The following is a 20,737-nucleotide window of genomic DNA, read 5'->3' as shown; positions in this document are numbered from 1 at the left end:
AACTGACATTGACAGTGGGGTCAAGAGCACCCTCAGCAAGTTTGCTGATGACACCAACCTGTGGGGTGGGGTCGACACTCCAGAGGGATGGGATTCCATCCAGAGGGACCTAGACAGGCTTGAGCAGTGGGCCCAGGTGAACCTGATGAGGTTCAACAAATTCAAATGCAAGTTCTTTCACCTGGGTCGATGTAACTCCCATTACCAATATAAACTGGGGGATGAAAGGATTGAGTGCAGCCCTGCTGAAAAAGACCAGGGGGTACTGGTGGACAGTAAGCTGGACATGAGCCAGCAGTGTGCCCTCACAGCCCAGAAAGCCAACTGTATCCTGGCTGCAACAAAAGATGCATGACCAGCAGGTTGGGGGAGGTGATCCTGCCTCTCAGCTCTGAGCTGGTGAGGCCTCACCTGGAGTACTGCGTCCAGATGTGGAGTCCATAGTAGAACAGAGACATAGATCTGTTGGAGTGTGTCCAGAGAAGGGCCACAAAAATGATCCATGGAAAGGAACATCTCTCCTATGAGGACAGGTTGAGATAGCTGGGGCTCTTCAGCCAGGAGAAAAAGAAGGCTCCGAGGTGACCTGATAGTAGCCTGTCAGTATCTAAAGGGGAGCTACAGGAAAGAAGGGGACAGACTCTTTAGCAGGGTCTATGGTGATACAAGGGGAAATGATTTCAAGCTCAAGGAGGATAGATTTAGGTTAGATATAAAGAAAAAATCTACAGTGAGGGTGGTGAGGCAATGGAACAGGTTGCCCAGAGATGTGGTTGATGCCTCGTTGCTGGAGACTTTCAAGGCGAGGCTGGATAAGGCCCTGGGCAACCTGATCTAGCTGTGGATGACCCTGTTCATTGCAGGGGAGCTGGACTAGATGGCCTTCAGAGGTCCCTTCCAACCCTAAGGATTCTATGTTAATGCTCTCAGACATACGGTTTGAATGTTGGGTGGTCCTGTGTGGAGTCAAGAGATGGACATGATCCTTATGAGTCCATTCCAATATAAGATATTCTACGATTCTTTGACCAGCCCCTGTCAGCTTTTTTATTTAGTTCCTTCCATTTCCATCTTGAGAACTTCGCTGTTTATGCTGATAGGAGAGTAACATACATAATTCTACACATTTTTCTAAGTTAGGTCTCCATGTCTGTTTCTTTGCTGCAATCATTCTTTTCAGTAAGTTACAAATTACTGTAACTCAACTGCACCCTTCTGACATCCTTCCAGAAGCCCTGGATGAGCACCCTACATCCCAGCTGACTTACTGAAAAGATGGCTTCCTCCCAAGCTTATCTTTCTTTCTTTCAAATTAATGCTTCTCTCTGTTGGCACCAGACCTCCATTACCTGCATACAGAGAATCCTACAGAAAGCCTGTGCTGGTTTCAGAGACAGAGATGTGAATAGAAAGTGGGTATTAAAAACTGCCTCCATCAACAAACTGCTTCATTCAAGTTGGATTTTATGCTTATTAAGATTTCAAGATGAGATTATGTTCGTCTTTTGCAAAAGGGTTATGTTTATATAATAACCCACATCACTGTGCATTTGCTGCTGAACTTGTAAAGAACATCAAAGCAATGAACTGGCAGAAATCACTGGCTAAATCCTAGGAATCCAAGTTTTTTGAAGTATTCATCTTTTGGCAGCTGCAGCTTCTCCTGCAGGTGCAGAAAGAACATTTTCAAGTCAATTTATTCATCTAGCCCAATTCAAAGACTATTTCACTCAAAGCTGAGAAAATCTTTGGTTGTTAGATACAGAAAACGCATTTCCAATTTACGGATAAAAACTAGATAGCAATGGATGAGGTCCAGTCCAGTGAAGCTTTAAGGACATTAGAATCTGTCAGTTCCATTATTAACTGGAAAAATCTACATTTATCAAAATGTCTTTGAATTCAGTTTTTAAAATGTCTTCAGCATTTTTAAGGAAGCTTTGTATAACTGATTATATTCATATTGTTTGCAATTCTAAAATATAATTTCAGTCCTTCCAGACAGAGTGGTACAATTTGTAAACAAAAAATAATCTACTGGAAAAAAAACAACAACCAGGGGCTAAGTTGAAGTAAACATGACTGGATATTACAGAACTTCTTGGGCTAATAAAACAAGTCTAAATGCTATGTACAAGCCATAGTCCCTTGTGAAGAAGCATAACTGGCAGTTCCTTAGCTAGCACATCAGCAGTATTGTGGCATAACTTTACAGGAAACTCATGCCCTGAGAGCTGTTGCTGAGATGGGAGTACAAAACTTACCTAGCCATGCCATACTGATGCAGTACAAAGCTGCAAGACAAATGAAACACCTGCTTGAAGGTACCATTGCTAACTAGTTCTCCTATTGCTGCATTTATTGTAATCATTCATGTTACAAAAGAAAATGTAATTTGCTTCTTCACAATGTGCATTGCACTAAAGATGAAGCAAGGTCTTCTGCAGTATAAACCATTCCCATGAATCAAGTATCAGGGCCAGGGGAACTCCAGTGCCTGGCTCTGGGCAGGAAGAGGGAAGTGGTGTAGGGGAGGCAGATCAGATTGAAATGAACACAGGAGAGAGGATGAAGATCTAAGCAGTACCTCTGCAGGGCAGGGAGAGCTCTGTGGGGACAGGGAGGAAAGTGAGATTTAGCCTAATCACACCCCACAGCTGAGCATTCATTAGGTTGTAGGACAATGAGGGTGTGAGCTGTGTGATGAACGGCACCAGAGAAGGACTGTCAAGATTTCTGCTATCTCAGGGAGGGCTGCCAGCTATTTTATTTCACAAGCAGTTCAACAGCCAGGGGAAAGATGGAGCAGGAAGGCAGCAGGATGCCTTGGTGAAAGCTAAGGAATCTGTGAACTTTGCTGATAAGGCACTAATCGCATGGCACTGGAGCTCATGAAGCAAGCATTCAGACTAGCCAGCAGCCGAAATGCCTTCAGGAGCCCTCTTCCCTTTGGCTCTGCAAATTGGCTCCCCAGGGACGCGGATGCAAGCTTTGTGCAATCTATACTGCAAAAAATAAAAATTAAAAATCAAGGCATTGACTCTGGTTAAAGCCAACAGGCACTTGCTAACACAGTGCTGTGAAGCACCACCAGTCTGCATTTCTGCAGAGCCATCGCTGAAGGGAACTGGAACTAAAGGCTGGATTTCCACTCCTTCTCCTTAGACTAATGGACAGAAAGAACATTATTTCTGCCAAGTTATACTACATATGGAAATACCGTATTTTTGGGAGCTACTCAAGAAAATCAGACAAGCATTTCACATGAAGTTGTTAATACTTACAATAATGAATGAATCATAGGTTATTTCACAATGATACTTGCTAAAGGAATACACATTTGTCTGAGTAAACTGAGTAAGTTCATCTGAACAAATCATTGTTCATTTGCACATTTGAGAACTTGCATGATGAAGCTGCCTGTACAAATTTAGCTACTGGCTGAAAAATCCTCTACCATGTAAAGGTTTCATTCAACACCTTTTTTCAAAGAAAATCTTGTTTCTTATGAAGTAAGGAAGATTCCAAAGACATGAAAGAAAACATGCTTTTTACCCTTGTTTTCACTTGGTAGAAGAAAAACAGAAGTGAGACACTGCTTGTAAAACAATGTAAATTGATTGTGTGAAGGAAATTATGAAATGAGCTACTGGAAAAGACTGTGTTTGAAGTAGCATTTTCTTCTCTTCCTTCCATCTCTTCCCATGAAAAACTTCAGATAATGACTTCCAGGGCAGCAGCCCTCCCTTCTCACTGCTGTACTAATAAGAACCTTCCTTTTGATAAGCAGGGCTGAGGACAACACCAGCATGTCAGAGCTGCCATCCTAACTCCGATCCCCTGCAGCCCACCCAGCCTATTAAGAAATCACACAGCCAGGTTCTCAAGAGTGACCATCACCAGCCCAGCTGTGCTCCATCTCTGGGTCAGCACCACCACCTTCAGAAAATCCCACCATTAAAAACGAACACCAGGCACATAACTAACCATCAGCATCAAGGCACCTCTGTTCCTGAAAATGCGTGTAGAAGGCTTTGGTCAAATAATTCTTTAGGAGGAGCTTTCTTAATCACAGCCAGAATTTCATACAGTTATACCTTCTATACTATATCACTTTTGATGCGCATTGGAAAAAAACTACACAGCAGAGGTAGGAATACTGACTGCAGTCATAGGCCAGCATGAATGTTTAGATCCTTCAACAGTAGCTCTGTTTTCACTAACACAGACACAAACACAGAGGTAGATTATTCACAAAATGTCTCCAGCACAAATACTTTTTATCCTGTTTGTCAAGGGAATAACCTAGCATGGAACGGAACTGGAAAGCAGACAACAATTTAGCATATCTACTTCTTTCTTTCCGTTTCCTTGTGATAATTCAAAAAAGCATGTACTTAAATATTAAGCACAACAGTTAAAAATCAAGATTATGAACAATCACATTTAAGCAATGTATGCTTTTCTTGTTGCAAAAGTAAAATTCATCATCATGCAGACAAAAAGATTTACTAACATTATTTTCCCACAAGGTTAATACTTCTTCCAAACCAAAGTCAGTAAGTGGTTTTGCACCCATTAGTGAAGACCTTCCCTTTTTATTATGTGCATCATCTCTCAGTTCAGACTCAAGTTTTCTACCAAACAACATTTTTCACCCGCACAAACACTCCTCTTGTGATGTTTAGTCAGGGCCTGAACAGACCCATCAAAGACTAGTCTCCTTTAATGCAGAACATTCTGCTTTTCTAATCCTCTCCAGAGGGAGGAACAAGGAAGCTCACCTTAAAATCTAGCTTCAAAATCAGCTATTTTTTTTTTGTATTGTACCTTTTTTATCCTGAATTTGTTGAATGGCTGGAATATTTTCAATATTAGGATATTTCTCTTCCCTACCTACAGAAATATCTTAAAAATTCTCCTGGATTAATCAATTACTATGTGATCACATGAAAGGGTTTAATACAGCCTTTTTCTTTGCTTTTTTTCCCCCATCAAATTGTCCTCTGTATACCAACAGAGCAACACTGCATAATGTCACGTATTTCCTCCTTTCTCTTTACTATGCATTTTTCAGGCAGTACAATATCTGCTAACCAGCTATTCCAAGTGTGCTTTCCATCTTCCTGATGTAGGGCTCTTTAACTGCTACCATAATCTTCATCACTTTTGTACTAGACAACAAATGCCTGCAAGAATTTTTGCAGTATAAATATTGCTCAATCACAACAATTACAAAGCCTTTATAACAAAGATCAAAACCTTTTTTTTAACCTCAAAGATGAGCCAGCATTGCCCACTGATCAGCACTAACACTCTACATTTTCACATGGCATTTTATTGCTTAACACCTTGCCACTGCGACCCCTCATTACTAACACTGCTGTGGGGACAAATTGGTCATTTTTACCACGGGGAGGTCAGTTGAAAGGTTAACTTTAGATGACATTTACTCCTATTCCAGAAACATTCAAACTTTTCTTGTGAGTTGTTTTTCTATCTTCCACTGACTTGACTGGGAGCGGGATTTGTTCTTTTGGCTATTGCTGAACCCATTTTGGTTTGTGGAGCACCAGTTTTTATTCTATGACCTCTGGTAGTTTGGATAGCAAACACAACAGTTCAGGGCATGACCCAAAGCATGCTGATGTAAGTGGAAGAATTCATATTGACTTCAATGATCTTTGGTTTGATGCCTAAATAAACTAAAAGACATAACCGCTACTTAGTTAAAAATAGTAATGCTCTTGAGACCTCATAAAGTTTTTAGGAGCGAGAAGCATTCAAATCAAAAGATAAATTTCCACTCACTGCTAAGGATCCTATGAACAGCTGCCATTGATAACCACAATGACCCTTCAATAAGCTTGCAATTTGCATGACCTGCATACTCAGACATCTGACTGCGTGACTTGCATGCGAACCAATGAGAAATTACATTCACCATAGTACTTAAAGAGCAACAATAAGAACTTGCATGATTCTGTTCAGCTATTTACAAAGCACTCTTCAAGGCTATCTGCCTTGAAAAATATGCTTTATGGCTGTCTGATCTCTTTATATGTGAAAGTTCTTGCATACAAGAAAAAAAACCATAATTCACTAAAACTAAGAGGAACAAAGATTTCTTTCATCCATGATAAATTAGAAGGTGACAAAAAAATCTTCTGAAGGGATGTGTTGGAAAGCTCCACTCTTAAACAAAATCCCAGAACTTTTCCATGTTCTCTTTCCACTTCTTTAAATGCTTTCCTACATACAGAAACAATGCATCTGTTATGCTGTTTGCAACTTCTGTGGAATGAAAGCATAAATTCCCCATCCCCGTAACTGTTTTTTAAAAATTATTTTTAAACGAAATGTCTGCATGTTAAAGAAAAATCTTTCAAAAATCAAGAGGATGCCATATCTTCTGTAAGCTATTAAGTTATCTCAGGCACGTTTTATTGGGAATCAACGACAATAATTTAGTTATTGGTGTTTTCCCCCTACATGCTCAATTAAACTGAACTAATATCATTAGTTCAGTTACATTTTCCTTTCGTTATTTTTAGTTCACATTAGTAACTCCAAATCCACGCCTAAATCCTCTCTCAAATGGGAAGGCAAATTTTTGATTTTTTAACATTTTTTTAATATGTTTCAATTAAATCCTTACGAAACCCTCACAACATAGCTGGTGGTTACTTGTTGGCTGATAGGACTTGTGATAGAGATTTGCTGTTATAATTTGATATACAATGAGGTAGCTCGGCAGGTGTGGGTAACTTTCTCCCCAGAGGTCCGCTCCAGGAAGACAGGCCAGCTAATAATGTAGAAATTGGAACGTTTCAAACGAGTTCAGGCTTACTGCTATAGAAACAATTATTAATCTGAATTCATCACTGCCAAAACTTCCAAAGGCTGAGCAGAAACCAAAATCACCACCTCAGAATAAATCCTGCAATGGCTGGAAAAAAAACCAAGGAAAGGTATTTTATGTCAGTAATTAACATCTGTAAAGAAAACCTTACATTAAGCAAAAAGAAAAAATAAGTGCATGGAAATAATTGTTTGGTTACTATGAACTGAAGAAAATACATTTATCTGAGATTAACTCAATGTCAAGTTTGGAGTCTTGAAAGACCGCCAAGTGTCCGGGCATACATATTTTACCACTGAAGTATGCTTTTGTTTCAGAACGGCTGAGCCCCCCGAAATGATGTAATCCCCAGCGGAAGACTGACAGGCCTTGAGATATTCCAAAAACACAGATGACACACAAAATAGCGAGTAATCAGTGTAACTATATTGTGTATTATCCTGCAAGAATCCAGCAACATAAAGCTAATGCACAGATAACAGCATTGCTTTGAGCAAAGCAGGAGTGGAACGTCACAAAGATTTTTACAATGAAGAAATCATTCTAGAAGGACAATTAGCTATATGGGTGAAAGGAAGAAAGATGGAGGGGAACATATGCCTTTCATAATTAGGGGCTCCGATTATACTGTAGCCGAAAGGGATTTTTTACATTTTAAATTTGATTACATTTCAGAATGAAGCGCACTAATTGGTATTTCTGCAGCCTGTTTGAAGAGAACCTCATCTGCTCAGGGAGGGGGAAAAACAACAAAAACCAGTGACCTTCATACCATTTATGCCTAACATCAAGTACTTTTGCCTGAAGTATTCATGGTCTCTCCTCTCTTGCTGAGGCTATCTCTGGGAATAAGTGCTCTATGACTCATCCCAGTTTATCTCCTCGAAAACGGGAAAGAGATACTAGTAGATAATCCAGAATCCAACAGATATTAAATCCAACTAAAAGCACATCTGCTACAAAGAAAAACAAACCAAGCAGTTCTTTCTACTGTTACAAGAAATAAACTGCAGAAAGTTATTTGTACAGGCAACACATAAGGAGGCACCTCAAACCCAGCATCAGCGAGGCAGCTGGACAGGGAAGGGATGTGTGCATCAAAAGGTGCAGAAATACCCAATTGCTGCAAAATAAATGGCACGATGCACTTCCAGTTCCTATCTGACTGCCAGAAACACAGCAGTGCTGGAGAAGCAGATGGAAAATGGAAGCAAAAACAACAATTCTCACCTCTTGCCTCATAAAAACAGCTGTAAATGAGTATTACCTCTTTTGGATGTTGTTTCTTGAAATATATGCCATATAAATGTCTATTTTTGGCACAGAGAAATGGTTTCTAAGATAGAACTGAGAAGAAAACACCATGAAAGTAACTCAGGTGCCATTAACTAGAAGTAAATATCCAGACCTTATGACAAGTAAAGTGTCAATGAAAGGGGATGGCTTTTAATATAAGATTATTTGTGAACAAAGAAGGGGTTTGCAGAATGTGAAGCAAAGAGAAAGGCACAAATAAACAACCATGAATTGGAGTAAAGCAGCACCCAGCCTTTGCAGTCTGACCTTCATGGATGAAGCTCCAGAAGGCACAGAGGTACGAGGAAGCTGACAGGGAGCCAAGGAATAGCTTAAGAGGAGTTGGATGAAACAAAAGAGCCAAGGGAGGATTGGATCCACGTGGGTGATGGAGAGGATGAGGAAAGAACTGGGGCAGAAGATAGGGAAAGCAGTAGAAGTAATAACAGATGGGCAGGGAGGAATATGAGAAGGATGGTGGGGGAAGAAAAGAGCCATAAGCATGAAAGAACAAAGAAGCCAAAGGAATATAGGCAGAAAATCTCAAACTGAACCAATTGTTCATGAACCTCAGTACCCTCTTGCTGTCAAATACCGAAAAAGCCACCAGGCACGTTTACTGGCTGTAGAGGCAGGACCATGTGGAATACAACTTACAAATGCACTGATCACTTCACTGCGGCAAGCAGCACATAGCTCTGGTGTGCAGCCAAATTATTTGAACTTGCCAGTAAAAGAAATATCGTTCTCTACTGCGAAAATGTTGTTTCAGCTTTTAAGCGTTTTGTTTACCTACTTTGAATACTACGGTGAAAGCATCAAAGGAACAACAGCGAGTATGTGAAGCCAGACACTCAAAAGTTAATGTCTGCCAGAATTCTGGCTCCCCAGCATGGATAACATCAAGATATGGATGCAGTTGATTAGTCCGTGTGATTTCTTCAGCTGGAGGATTCCTGCCTCACTTAGTACACAAGATTTGCAGGAATATGAGCAGAATATAGAGAATATGTCAGAAAGGGGCAGAAGATACAATGATGAAGAACTATATTCTTTCTGACTTCTTATTTATTAAGCAGGGATACTGGTAGCAAGGCTCTTTCCAAAATTTTATTTGATTATGTTTACTCATCTGGAGCCTCTATTCCAATAAACCTCCTTCAAGCTAACTCAAGGGTACCTGTGCCATGCCTAGATATTCTCTAATTGCTCAACATTTTAAAAGAGCATAAGGAAGAAAGGCAGAAATCCCAGCAGGATTGTGGCATATCTCCAGGGAACTTCTTGGGCATAGACACGCTAATATTCATTAACCTAGGTCGCTCTGTCTGTTGTACCAGCAGCTGCACTTACCTGTGGCTAAATAATTTCCCAAAGATGGTTTTATAATTCTAAATCCATCTTTCTCTCTCTCTGCTTTACTTGAAAATCATGGGGCTGCAAATGGTACAAGTGGTACACGGATCTTTATAACAGATATGCACACACAGCACCAGAAACCAAAGCCTGAAGAAGTACATTTGGATAAACTAGGAAGTCCAGGACCTATATCTATGTATTCCTCATACTAACACAAATCCACAGAAGCCAATTAGGTATTTGTATTGCTTTGGACTAAATGAATGTATCTAATTGGCTATGACTGCCTGTTGCCACCTCTCCTCAGGCACGAGGTTATTTCTACGATAATGTTTACTTTAATGAATAATGAGGGAAGTTAAAAGAGAATTAGACATCTGGTTGTAAACTATCCGAAGTGGTGCATACTGCTTTCTAAAATTGTGTAGGACACAAACATTCCTCTGTTATTCACACAAAACTCTTAGTTAATAGAAATCATTCAATCAGTTTTTACAAACATCGCTTTCCTTGCCTGACTAAAGGATATCCAGGAAAGAACAGGAAAAAAAAAATCCTTAGGCTCTGATCTGTAAACTTTCCTGCCTCACCAGACCACAGTCCCAGTGTCTGCAAAATAGAGCGGGAGGGTCACAGCAAAATGTAACTTGACCTAAACTTTAACCACCAGAGGTGACTTTTATTCAACTATAAAATTTAAAACTAAACAAGAACAAATAGGGAGAAAGGGAATACGAGAGCACATTCTGCATGCTGATTTAAAATACAAGACCACGACAGATCTGTCTCTAAGGTTTATAGCACAGGCTGACTACTTAAGAAGAGATTTGTGAAAAAGCTTTCATTTAAACAGTGTCACACTTTTAAAATTCTGCAGTAAATGGCAATATTTACACATTAATTTACATTGAAACCCAAACAGCAGCGCACTAACAGCTCCTCTAAGGAAGGTTTTAAATAGCAAAGCTCTATTAGTAAGGTTGACAGATCAATGAAAGTGTTTAATCCTGTCTATCCCCTTACATCTGCCTTGATCTATAGATCACAATAGCTTGATCTGTTCCTTAAGCTTCACCTCAGGACTGCTCTAAGCAGGAGGAGCACTGCCTGCTTTCACACTGATTTATACAGATGAAGAGCCTGACCTTTAATTATAGTACATGTGAAAGCAAATTATCTTGATTATACTGAGAAAATGAACATACAAGCTCCAGAGCCAAAAGCTCGAGATGAAGAGGGAAAAAACAGAGCATGCAAAGTAGTGAGGTGCTTGGGCAAGTGATGCATATTTAAGCCATACATTGCTGAGTATTTATTAAATTCTACAACTTCTTTTAAATGTGATTCTTATTTGCCTTATTTGATTCTGCTGTCAAAATGCTAAGAAAACCAACATAGCAAAGGTTTTGCAAAAAAAAAAAAAAAAAGACTTATACCAATTATTCAAGCATTTTCTTTCGGTTCACACTGTGATAATATACGGCTTTATGATTCCATCTTACAAGCGCGCTCAACTGCTTCTTGAAATACTATATTTCAGCATATTGAACCATCATTAAAACACACATAGATTGCTACCCTGAAGGTTGATTACTGAAAATTCAAAGGACAGAATTCAACCCAATAAAACATCATGGAAAGCATGAGAGAATAACAGCCACCAGTGAGCTGGCAAAAACAACTACAAATATCTAAAGCTGAAAGTCATTCCTCCTTGTCCCAGCAGAGGCAATGCTGCCTGCCTGTCCTTGTGTGTTGCCAAAAGAGCAGCTTCAAGGAATCACCAATCACTGAATTTCTCAGAATAGACATGTCAGATTGAGGACACAACACGGTGTTTAAAATAAATGCCAAACTGACAAAAACTATAACAGGATACTTAGAAAGCACCATAAGAAAGCACCAAAATGTAACAAAGTAAAATTTTACAATCTACAGTAAGCACTTTAACATTTGTGTCTCCCAGCAAAACATTTGCGTCTGTGCACTTTGTGTCAGATGGGTGGTGACCACAAACAAGCTTTTTCTTTATTTCTTTATTTTAAAAATTTAATCTGATCATTATTTAATACTTCACCATTTCTGGTTTGACTGGCTGGGTGTGCTCTGCAAAACAGCAGGAATTTACTCATAATTTTACAATATGTCAGAACTTGAATGTTTTGCAAGGAAGTGACTTGTATGGAAAGATAAAATAAAGAATTTCACTTTGCCACATACAAAGATGAGCACCTTTCTAAAAGATCCCTAATTCTAAAGCAGTTTCTATTTTATGCTTAAAGCAAAGAGACATTCAATGTTAGGAGCATCATCCAAATGCTATTGGATTTGCAAGCTGAAAAATACCACAAATCATTAATGAAAATTGCACCATATCAGTTTCCTGTTTCAGTTGGCCGTCTTGCTAACTTGGCAAGAAGTCAGAGGCCTGCAGAGCTGCAGGCATATGTCTCATGTTAAAAAAGAAAAAAAAAGACTTCATGTTATAAACACTTCAATGAAAATTACTATCCAGTTTGGAGCCAACTGAGCCAGGTGCTGAAGACAAAATAAACAGGCAACATATGAAAGCTTAAAAAAAAAGAATAAAGAAAAAGAAAAGAAGAAAAAAAAAAAGAAAGAAGAAAGAAAAAGAAGAAAAAGAAGAAAAAAGAAGGAAAAAAGTAAAAGAAAATATAAAAAGGAAAAAAAGGAAAAAAGCTCAGCCACTGAGCTTCCATTGGGATGGTCTTCTACCATGCATTTTAATGAACACTATGAAATTCAACCAAAATATCCCTGCATTTGTACAAAGCAGCCTGATACCTTAACTACTACATGATATCAATTTTTAACACTGATTTTTAAGCTATACCTGATTTTTTTAAGACATGCAAAATACATACTTATGTAAGTTAAGATTCAGTCTGGAAAACAGTTCGTCTCCCAAACAGCTCAACAGAAACCCTCTGTGTTACTTGCTCACGCAGTGGGGAATGCTCCAGCTCCAAGGCTGTGTCATCTCCTCCCTCAATTCCAGAGACAGTGCAGGCCCCTGAGCATCGCACTGGATTTAGGGACCTAGAAGCTCTCTGCCAAGAAATAAGCCAGGAATCCACCCAGGCAGCATTGCAAAGCCTAAAGTCTGCAACAGCTGACATGGCTGGCTTGTCACCCATTTGACGTCCTTGGGTTTTGTATAAAAATGGAAAAAAAGCCTTTAAAAAGGTCACAGCAGAAAGTTTCAGAGGACTTGGAGAGCTCAAGGGTCTTCTGCAGAAAATCATTTTGATGTTTGTGTAAATGAGGTACCATGTCACGTACATAAGATACCATTTTTTCCCCTTTGCTCTGTTATCACGAAGCAAAGAACCAAGATGCCCAAGCAGTGGAAACACCTCCAGGTTAGACTGCATGAGCTCTCATGCAGCTCTGATCATCCAGGCAGGCAGCAGCTTTCCTCATGTTTTTCTAGTGCTCCTAGCAGGACAAATGTTAGTCGTCCTCCAGGATTTGGGCTTCACAAATACTTTCCACTGGATCATGGCCAAAAAACACCAAGAAAATAACATAGATACTAGGAGGCTGTCTTCATGCTTAGTATTACACATAGCCCCTTCTAGCCAGAGGGAGGGGTATTTTTAGTGTCTACAGAATCAGCTGGGGCAACAGGAAAGAAACATCCTGAGCAACAAACTCTCATTTTCAAACTGGGGAGCAAATGGTTTGGGTTTCATCTGGCTATAGATGCCACAGCGTTGTGGCAGGATAAAACTATATATCTATAGTAGCAGAGCGGACATGAGGTCATACAGTAATGCCAGAAGGAAACACTCCTCCAGGAGCGCATGGTCTGGGATATGGCCATCCTTCCCTGGCAGGATAGAGCTTGCACTCCATACAGCAGCAGCCTAACCTGTAGGAAGGATTCTTCACCATTTAAGTGGAATGCAAAGCTGTCCTGCTAATATTACGCAGGAAAATGACCCTTTAGTGTCAGCGATGAGAAGAAGCTAAAAAGTATTTCAGAGAGTAGCTTGTCGAGCCATGCAAAATGCTCAGCAATTCAGTGTTGTTGAGGTATCCTCCCCATCCTCTGTAACCCCCTCTATGAACTTCTAACATAAACAGTTTAGTTTATAGCTCCTAGCTGTGGTGGGGAGCTGATCCCTATCTGCAGACCCTGCTGCAGGCAGCCTCTCCCATGCAGGAAGCAGGAGCTGTCCTGGTCCCAGCTCCATGCCCCGCATAGGCTGCAGGGCTGCCCTGCCGGACCCAGTACCAGCACCTTACTCCTATCTTCTGTGCAGTCGGCACGAATGCAGAGATCCTGAAGTATGAACAGGCAAAATGGGAGCTCATGAAGGCCTGGAAGACAGCACAGCTTAAGACTCTCCAAAATTTTCAACACAAAGAGCTGCATAACTTTGAATCTCTTGCACTACACTCATTTGAAAATTCAGAAGGGACCATTTTTCATTTAGATTTTCTTTTTTTTTTTTCCGTAAGTCACTACAAAAAAAACAATTTGTTTGCAGCTTTACTTTGCTTTGGATAAATACGGACCAGTTATATTTCTCAATAAAAACCTATCCTACATAGAAATACTGGATTTATTCTCCTCTAATTTGTCTGCATGTTACTGTTAAGAATGTGTTTAGATTTTAAGAATGTGTAAAAACAGTCAGTAATATGGATTAAATTCTCAATAAAGGGCAAAATGAAAAAAGACTGATTTTTTATTTCATTCTCCCTACTTCTTTTACTGATTCTGTTGTGAAACATATAGATTATTCAGAAATAAGCTATAATACAAGGCTGTGATAGGACTAGACGTTCATTGAACTAGTGGACACTTTATCCATGTCACAGAAATACTGTTGATAAAATCCATTATTTTGAAATCAAGTAGAAATTCAAATCATACAGATGCTACTCTTGGATCTGATTGTGGTGGTAGTTCCAGGATATTTTCCTGAACTGCAAGGGATCCCTAGCAATAACTGAGCCACATCTCTGCTGTGAAAAAGGGAAAGGCTTGCTGTGTCCCTTGAGGGGGGGATTCAATCACAACTGGAAGGGCTACGTTACAAATTCAGCAAAGGAAATGCTTTTGTAGCTACCTGCCCATCAGAGAACCAGGTTTGGGAAACTGTTGTTTCAAGACAGCAGCCAAGCCAAGGATGTGGCTGAACAAAAGCAAGCATTTCTATTTTCTCCTTATCTAGTAATGGACATGCTTTTTGCAAAACTGGTATTGATTTTAGGATTTGCTCAGAGTATAAGGCAATGGTACCTTCAGGTAGCCTACATACAGATGGACTGAACCAGCTGAAAAAATACATTTTTGATTGTGTCATGGCTCTGTTAGTGTGACTTCTGTATGTGTTTCTAGAAGCTCTACGTGGATATTTACAAGACCACATGAATGGATTAGATGATAAAATAAATAGGATATTTTACAACTTACTTTTTTTTTTTTTTTTTAAAAAAACGACTGCCAATAAGACCCTCCAAAAACACCCCTAAAACCAACATTCTGTTGAAAAGCATCATTATCCATTATGTTTTGGTCTATCCCATTTCCCCTCCAATTTGTAACATTCTGCTGGAAACAGTGATGAAGAACATATGTCTGCGGTAAATTGCACCCATGAGAAATCTTGGAACTGTTACATTCAGTGTTATTACCCAAGGCATTAGGATAGCCTACCACAAGATGTATTATTTAACAGTTCTGTCAAACACAACAACATCAACATATTTTTATATTATTATGCATGCAAAAATTATTGTCTTCTTAAGTCTCGTTGGGTCGCTAATGTGTTGCATTTTGATTTTAATTAACAGTTACAAGATACTCTTAGTGTTTCAGTGAAGTAAGGTGTTACATAAATGCAAAACGTTGTTGCAGTGCATATATTTTGGAAAACATATGTTCAGGCAAGGGTAAGGCTGAAAAGCCTAACACTCGAAAGCCAGGAAATCACAAGTGCTTATCCATCTTTCACAATATAAGCTTACACAAGTGCAGCATCTTAGCATGTTCTCAGGAGTGCTGCAATAACCTAGGCTGCCTTAGGGAAATCTGGTGCGTCCAGCTATTCATACAGACAGACATCTCTGAGAATCCCTTTCCCACTGCCGCAGATACTAACACAGTTACATTAACACAGCGAACCAGACACAGTACAAACAGTCCTGTGTGCACTGCTGAGCCACATCTTTTGGGGCAGCGGCACCAGCTCTGCAAGGCAGTCACATCACTGAACATTTCCTAAGGGGATAAGCTCAGGCAAGCTGAGCAAGTTTATACTTAACAAGTATAACAGAAATAGAAGATACCTCAAGTACAGAGCAGTGCAGAGCCACAACTGAGATGTGGCTTTTAATTTCAACTTAAATTGACCAAGAATCAAAAAGCAGTTTTAGTACAGTGTTGGATCCGAAACAAAGCCAAGACATCAGGCAGAAGGTACACAGGGAAGCAAAGCACAAAGTCGTCTCTGTTCAAGAAAATGTAATCACTAGTATCTGAAAACATATGTAACATTTTTGTTCTTTATGTTCCAAAATGAGCCACAGGGCTGTTTAGTCTTGGGAAGAGGAGACTGAGGGGAGACCTCATTGCTCTCTTCAAATACCTGAAAAGTGATTGCAGTGAGAGTGGGGTTGGTCTCTTCTCACTGGTGACAGGTGACAGGACAAGGGGAAATGGCCTCAAGTTGTGCCAGGGGAGGTTTAGGTTGGATATCAGGAAAAACTTCCTTACAGAAAGGGTTGTTAAGCACCGGAACAGGCTCCCCAGGGAGGTGGTTGAGTCACCATCCCTGAATGTGTTTAATAACCGTTTGGATGTGGTGCTCGGGGACATGATTTAGTGGTGGGTTGTTAGAGCAGTATGGTTAGGTTGTGGTTCGACTTGATGATCTTGAAGGTCCTTTCCAACCTGAGCAATTCTATGATTCTACGATTCTATTCTAAAAAGCTGAGGGTGCCGACTTCATGGACTGCAAACTGAGACTTAGCGAAAGACATTTGCTGAATATCTCATGGAGAGTGTCACTTACTCATTTGTATTTACTCTGTGTGGAAGAATAACTGAAGCTGTATCTCTCTGGTTCTCTGTGGTACTAAGTCTATACAATGGAAGCAACATTGGCTCATAGAAAATTCACTATATAATCATGAAACTGAAAACAACACACAGGAGTCAAATTATGGCTGCATGAGAAATGGAGTTACTGGTATTTCTCAATTCTGAAGTGCTTGGCTTTGCAGCCTAAACAGTACTACTTTTGTATGCCTTTCTAAAGGCAAAAATGATTTTTGCTATCTGTCACTACAACAAAAGCTGTCCAACCATACATCATTAGCAGTGCTTGAAACTTAAACCTGCAGCTCTGCTTTCCTTTGAGCTACTCAGTGAGAGCAGCTGTGCTGCAGAGAACAGAGCCAATGTTGAGGAACTGCAGGCTCACTTGGGAACCTGAAGCTGACGAACAAGCCAACTGCACACATCTTGTATCTAACCAGTACCCTGGCTTCATTTTCTGTCCTGACAAGTTCAATTTAACATTCTTCCCTCATTTATCTTGATGGAACTCTCAAAATAAAAGACTGTGAACACTTTGCTGTGTTCTACTCATGGATGAGAGATCTCAAGAATTACTGAAATTGATTATGGCCCAGTTCACCCATTCACTTTAGTGACCATTTTAAAAGCAGCAAAGGTTTGCTTTTGTTTCTGACTTTACGTAAAATGATGGGAGAACACTGCACGTCCAGAACACGAACAATCCAGATCTGCAACTGCTGCTGACTTGCAGAGTTGGACTGAATTTATGAAAATGGCCCAGCTTGTGGCTGCTAACAGGAACATTCGGGTGTATAGTTCATAGCACGTCTAAGGCTGCTCAAGTTTCCTCAGTCAGTCTTCTCAATTACTCTGCTCAGCAAATATAGCAACTTACAAATTCAGCAAATTCCACCACTACTGAGAAAACAAGCTATTGGATGAACAAAGGCTTGAAAACTACTAAAGGCATATTCCTGGAAATTCCATTTTGTAACTCCCTACCAGGGCAATCCTTATTTTTGGTCTTAACAACAAGTTTTAACTATTTTTTTCTTCTTTTATGCATAAGTCAAAAGAACCATCATTCTAGATCAGATTTAAAAGCAAAGAATGCTGATAAACCAAAGAAGTATGCAAGCAAGGAGTAATACCATCACCCACTTGTACAAAAAGCACAGACATGGTTTTGCTAAACACAGACATAGAAATGGAAGACTGCAAGGATCTGGCTCTGTGTTATAAAGTTAACCTTATAACGTACCAATGACATGCTTGGTCTAAAACCATCCACACATCAAGATTTCATAGTGGGCTTGGCTGAAATGGAGTTAAATTTCTTCTCAGCAGCCCCTATGGTGCCATGTTTTGGATTTGTGGCTGAAACAGTATTGATAGCACACGGATGTTTTGGCTGTTGCTGAACAGGGTTTGCATAACGTCAAGGCTTTCTCTTTTTTCACCACTCTTCCTTCCCAGCAAGTAGGCTTGAGTAGGCAAAAGGCTGAGGAGGAATGCAGCTGCCTCAGGTGGCTTGAGCTGGCCAAAGGGATATTTCGTACCGCATAATGTCATGTTAAGCAATAAAAGCTGGGGAAAGAAGACAATGACAGGGTTTTGACCACAGTTGGGAAACTGAGTGGGCATAAGTGTGCCTGCGGGAAGTGGTGGGTGATTGCCTTTGCTTCATTTGTTGCTTTTCCTTTCTTTCCTTCACCTATCAAACTGTCTTTACCTTGACCTACAACTTTTCTTGCTTTTGTTCTTCCTGTTTTCTCATGCCATACAGCATGAGGGGAAGAGGAGAAAGTGCGAGAGGCTGGATGAGTGCATGGCTGCTGGCTGGGGTCAGCTCACCACAGATACTTTATATATACATATATACATATATATATACATATAAATCTATTTTCCAATGTTTAAACTTTCCAAAGCAGTCCATACAAATCATAAGTGTGATAACTTAGAGGTTCATAGTCAGATGCCCCAAATAACAAAACAAATACTTAGGAATAAGGAGATAACTGCTTTGCTTCAAACAGTGTGTTTTCAACAGTTAGACAGTTACGTAAAAACAGATAATTAATTTTATTCCATAAAACAAAAAGTCTTTGCACTGAAACATTCATTCACTTCTTTCTTTTCTTGGAAGCTGAGCAAGAGCACCTAGATATTCAATTTTTTACTCAGGAAATAATCACACTGAAAATCAAGCACAAAAGAATATTCATAAAATTATAGAATTATTAACAGGTTATGCAACATAACACAAGAACAGCGTGTTTTTTTATCCCCATCTGTGCTTGCAACTACATAAACTGAGACCACCAGGGAAGCCTCTATATAGACAGAAACGTGGCTTCTCTTTGGTACTTGACAGAAGTTTTTGAGATTTCAAATCTTCTCCCACTTTTCTTAGGCACAACAAACAGAAACTGACAAATGGTGATTAAAAAAAGGGAAAAAGGGTAAAATATGAAGAAAAGGTTTTCAAAATGAGGGGTTGGACTGCACCACATCCTGTAGAAAACACCACTGAAGTTGTGACTGAAACATCATGTAGTGGATAAGGTGTGCAGTACACAAAACCAGGAGAATGAAAGCCAACAAAAAGCATGAAATACTGCCAGGCACGTGCAGCTACAGACTGCAGGCACTGTGGCAAGGAGTATTAATACATTAGCACAATGTAAATATGGCTGAAATGCCCATTCTACAGTAAGAATCTTCTAATAATTACAAGTATTTTACACTCAAAGCAACAGCAGACTAGTCAGAACACATCTGCACTCTGAAGCAGAAGTGTCCACTGGGAATATTAGCAGAATAACCAACAGCAGAATAATCCTAACACCCCTGAGACTCCCCAGTTGAACAAATTCTTGGCAAAGGCTTTCAATTATAAGCTCCTTACAACATTTTGATTTACATTTGTATGCTCTCTATCTCAAAGGTGACCTGGTCAATGACCAGCTCACTATTAGTAAACATTGAGAAAACTGACAGCAGGAAGTAGAAATCTCTTCCACTACTCAGATGTGGCACACTCAAACCATAGGTCTATATATGTATCAAACCACAGGTTAACTTTTTTTTTTTTCATGTGACTTTGGCAGAAAGAGATTGGGGCTTTTCTATTCTATGAGTGCTCGCCTAAAAAAAGGCTTAGTGTGCTATTTTTAAAGGCTAATGTCCATGTTGTTTCAGCAAAAAGCTTAATGTTGGTTTTAGACACATTTCTTCTTTCATGCCAGACAGACCAGCTCCTAGCATTCACAAAACAACTGTGGTTCACTGAATATGTTTCCAGAATTAATTTTGACTTCCCAGGGTCAACTTTACACTGATCAATGAAAGAAACTGTGGAAAAGATTACCTTAGAAAAACATACAAACTTAGCCAATCTCTAACAAAAAGAACAACTTGTAGAGCTTTCATCGGACTCAGCACTATTCAAGCACCGCCTGTCAGAAGTTGGCATATATGAACATCAGAGATGGAAAAAATCCACAGGAAATCTTCATGCTGACTCATATACTCTCTGCACCACAAGCAAGTCAAACTGCTTTTACATGCTCCTCCTCGTTCCCACGTTCAACACCATCCAAATCCTCACCACACAAGCAGAATCTTACCTGTTGTTTTCTGCAACAAAGGAGACAGCTCTGGCTCATCACAAATTGCCTTGACTAGAGCCTTCTTCACTTCTTCTTCAGCTTTGTCCACCTCTTCTCCATTTTTGATTTCTCCAACCACAGAATACATGTATACCAACAAGACAAAGAAGTCCTCACAGGTATAATCATCTTGCATCCTCTCACTGTAAGACTTGATCATTGGCAATAACTGGTTCAACACGCTGGGCATTTCTGACTCTCCAATAGTCTGCAAAACAGAAGGAAGACTGTCAGATTGACCCTATAGGGCTTATCAGTTAGCATTGGACATCCCACTGCCTGCATTTGCAAGAGTTATTATTTCTGCAGTGATCTGGGGTAAAAGGACAGTAAAAAAATTAAGACTCCTCAGTCTGGCAAGGAGAAGACTGAATGGGGGATGCAACTGAAGTTTACAAAATGACAGAGGTAGTGAATAAGCTCACTGTAGAACTATTGCTCAACATGTGCTGCATTACAGAACCAATAGAGGATGTTTAGGAGACTGAG

The 20,737-nt window shown here is 39.8% G+C and overlaps 1 protein-coding gene across 2 annotated transcripts in view; it reads right to left on the bottom strand.

Annotated features, from left to right (window-relative positions):
• Positions 1–20,737, bottom strand: part of SCFD2 (sec1 family domain containing 2) — a 187,824-nt gene that overhangs the window by 86,941 nt on the left and 80,146 nt on the right. For both annotated transcript variants that reach the window (XM_021394438.1, XM_021394437.1), the window contains exon 5: positions 20,207–20,456. In XM_021394438.1, the coding sequence (XP_021250113.1) occupies positions 20,207–20,456 (250 nt within the window). The remainder of the gene's footprint in view (positions 1–20,206; positions 20,457–20,737) is intronic.

This window comes from Numida meleagris, chromosome 4 (assembly GCF_002078875.1).
Source record: "Numida meleagris isolate 19003 breed g44 Domestic line chromosome 4, NumMel1.0, whole genome shotgun sequence".
NCBI classification, from domain to species: domain Eukaryota; kingdom Metazoa; phylum Chordata; class Aves; order Galliformes; family Numididae; genus Numida; species Numida meleagris.
Note: the sequence above shows the minus strand (reverse complement) of the source record. Positions and strands in the feature narration are given on the sequence as shown.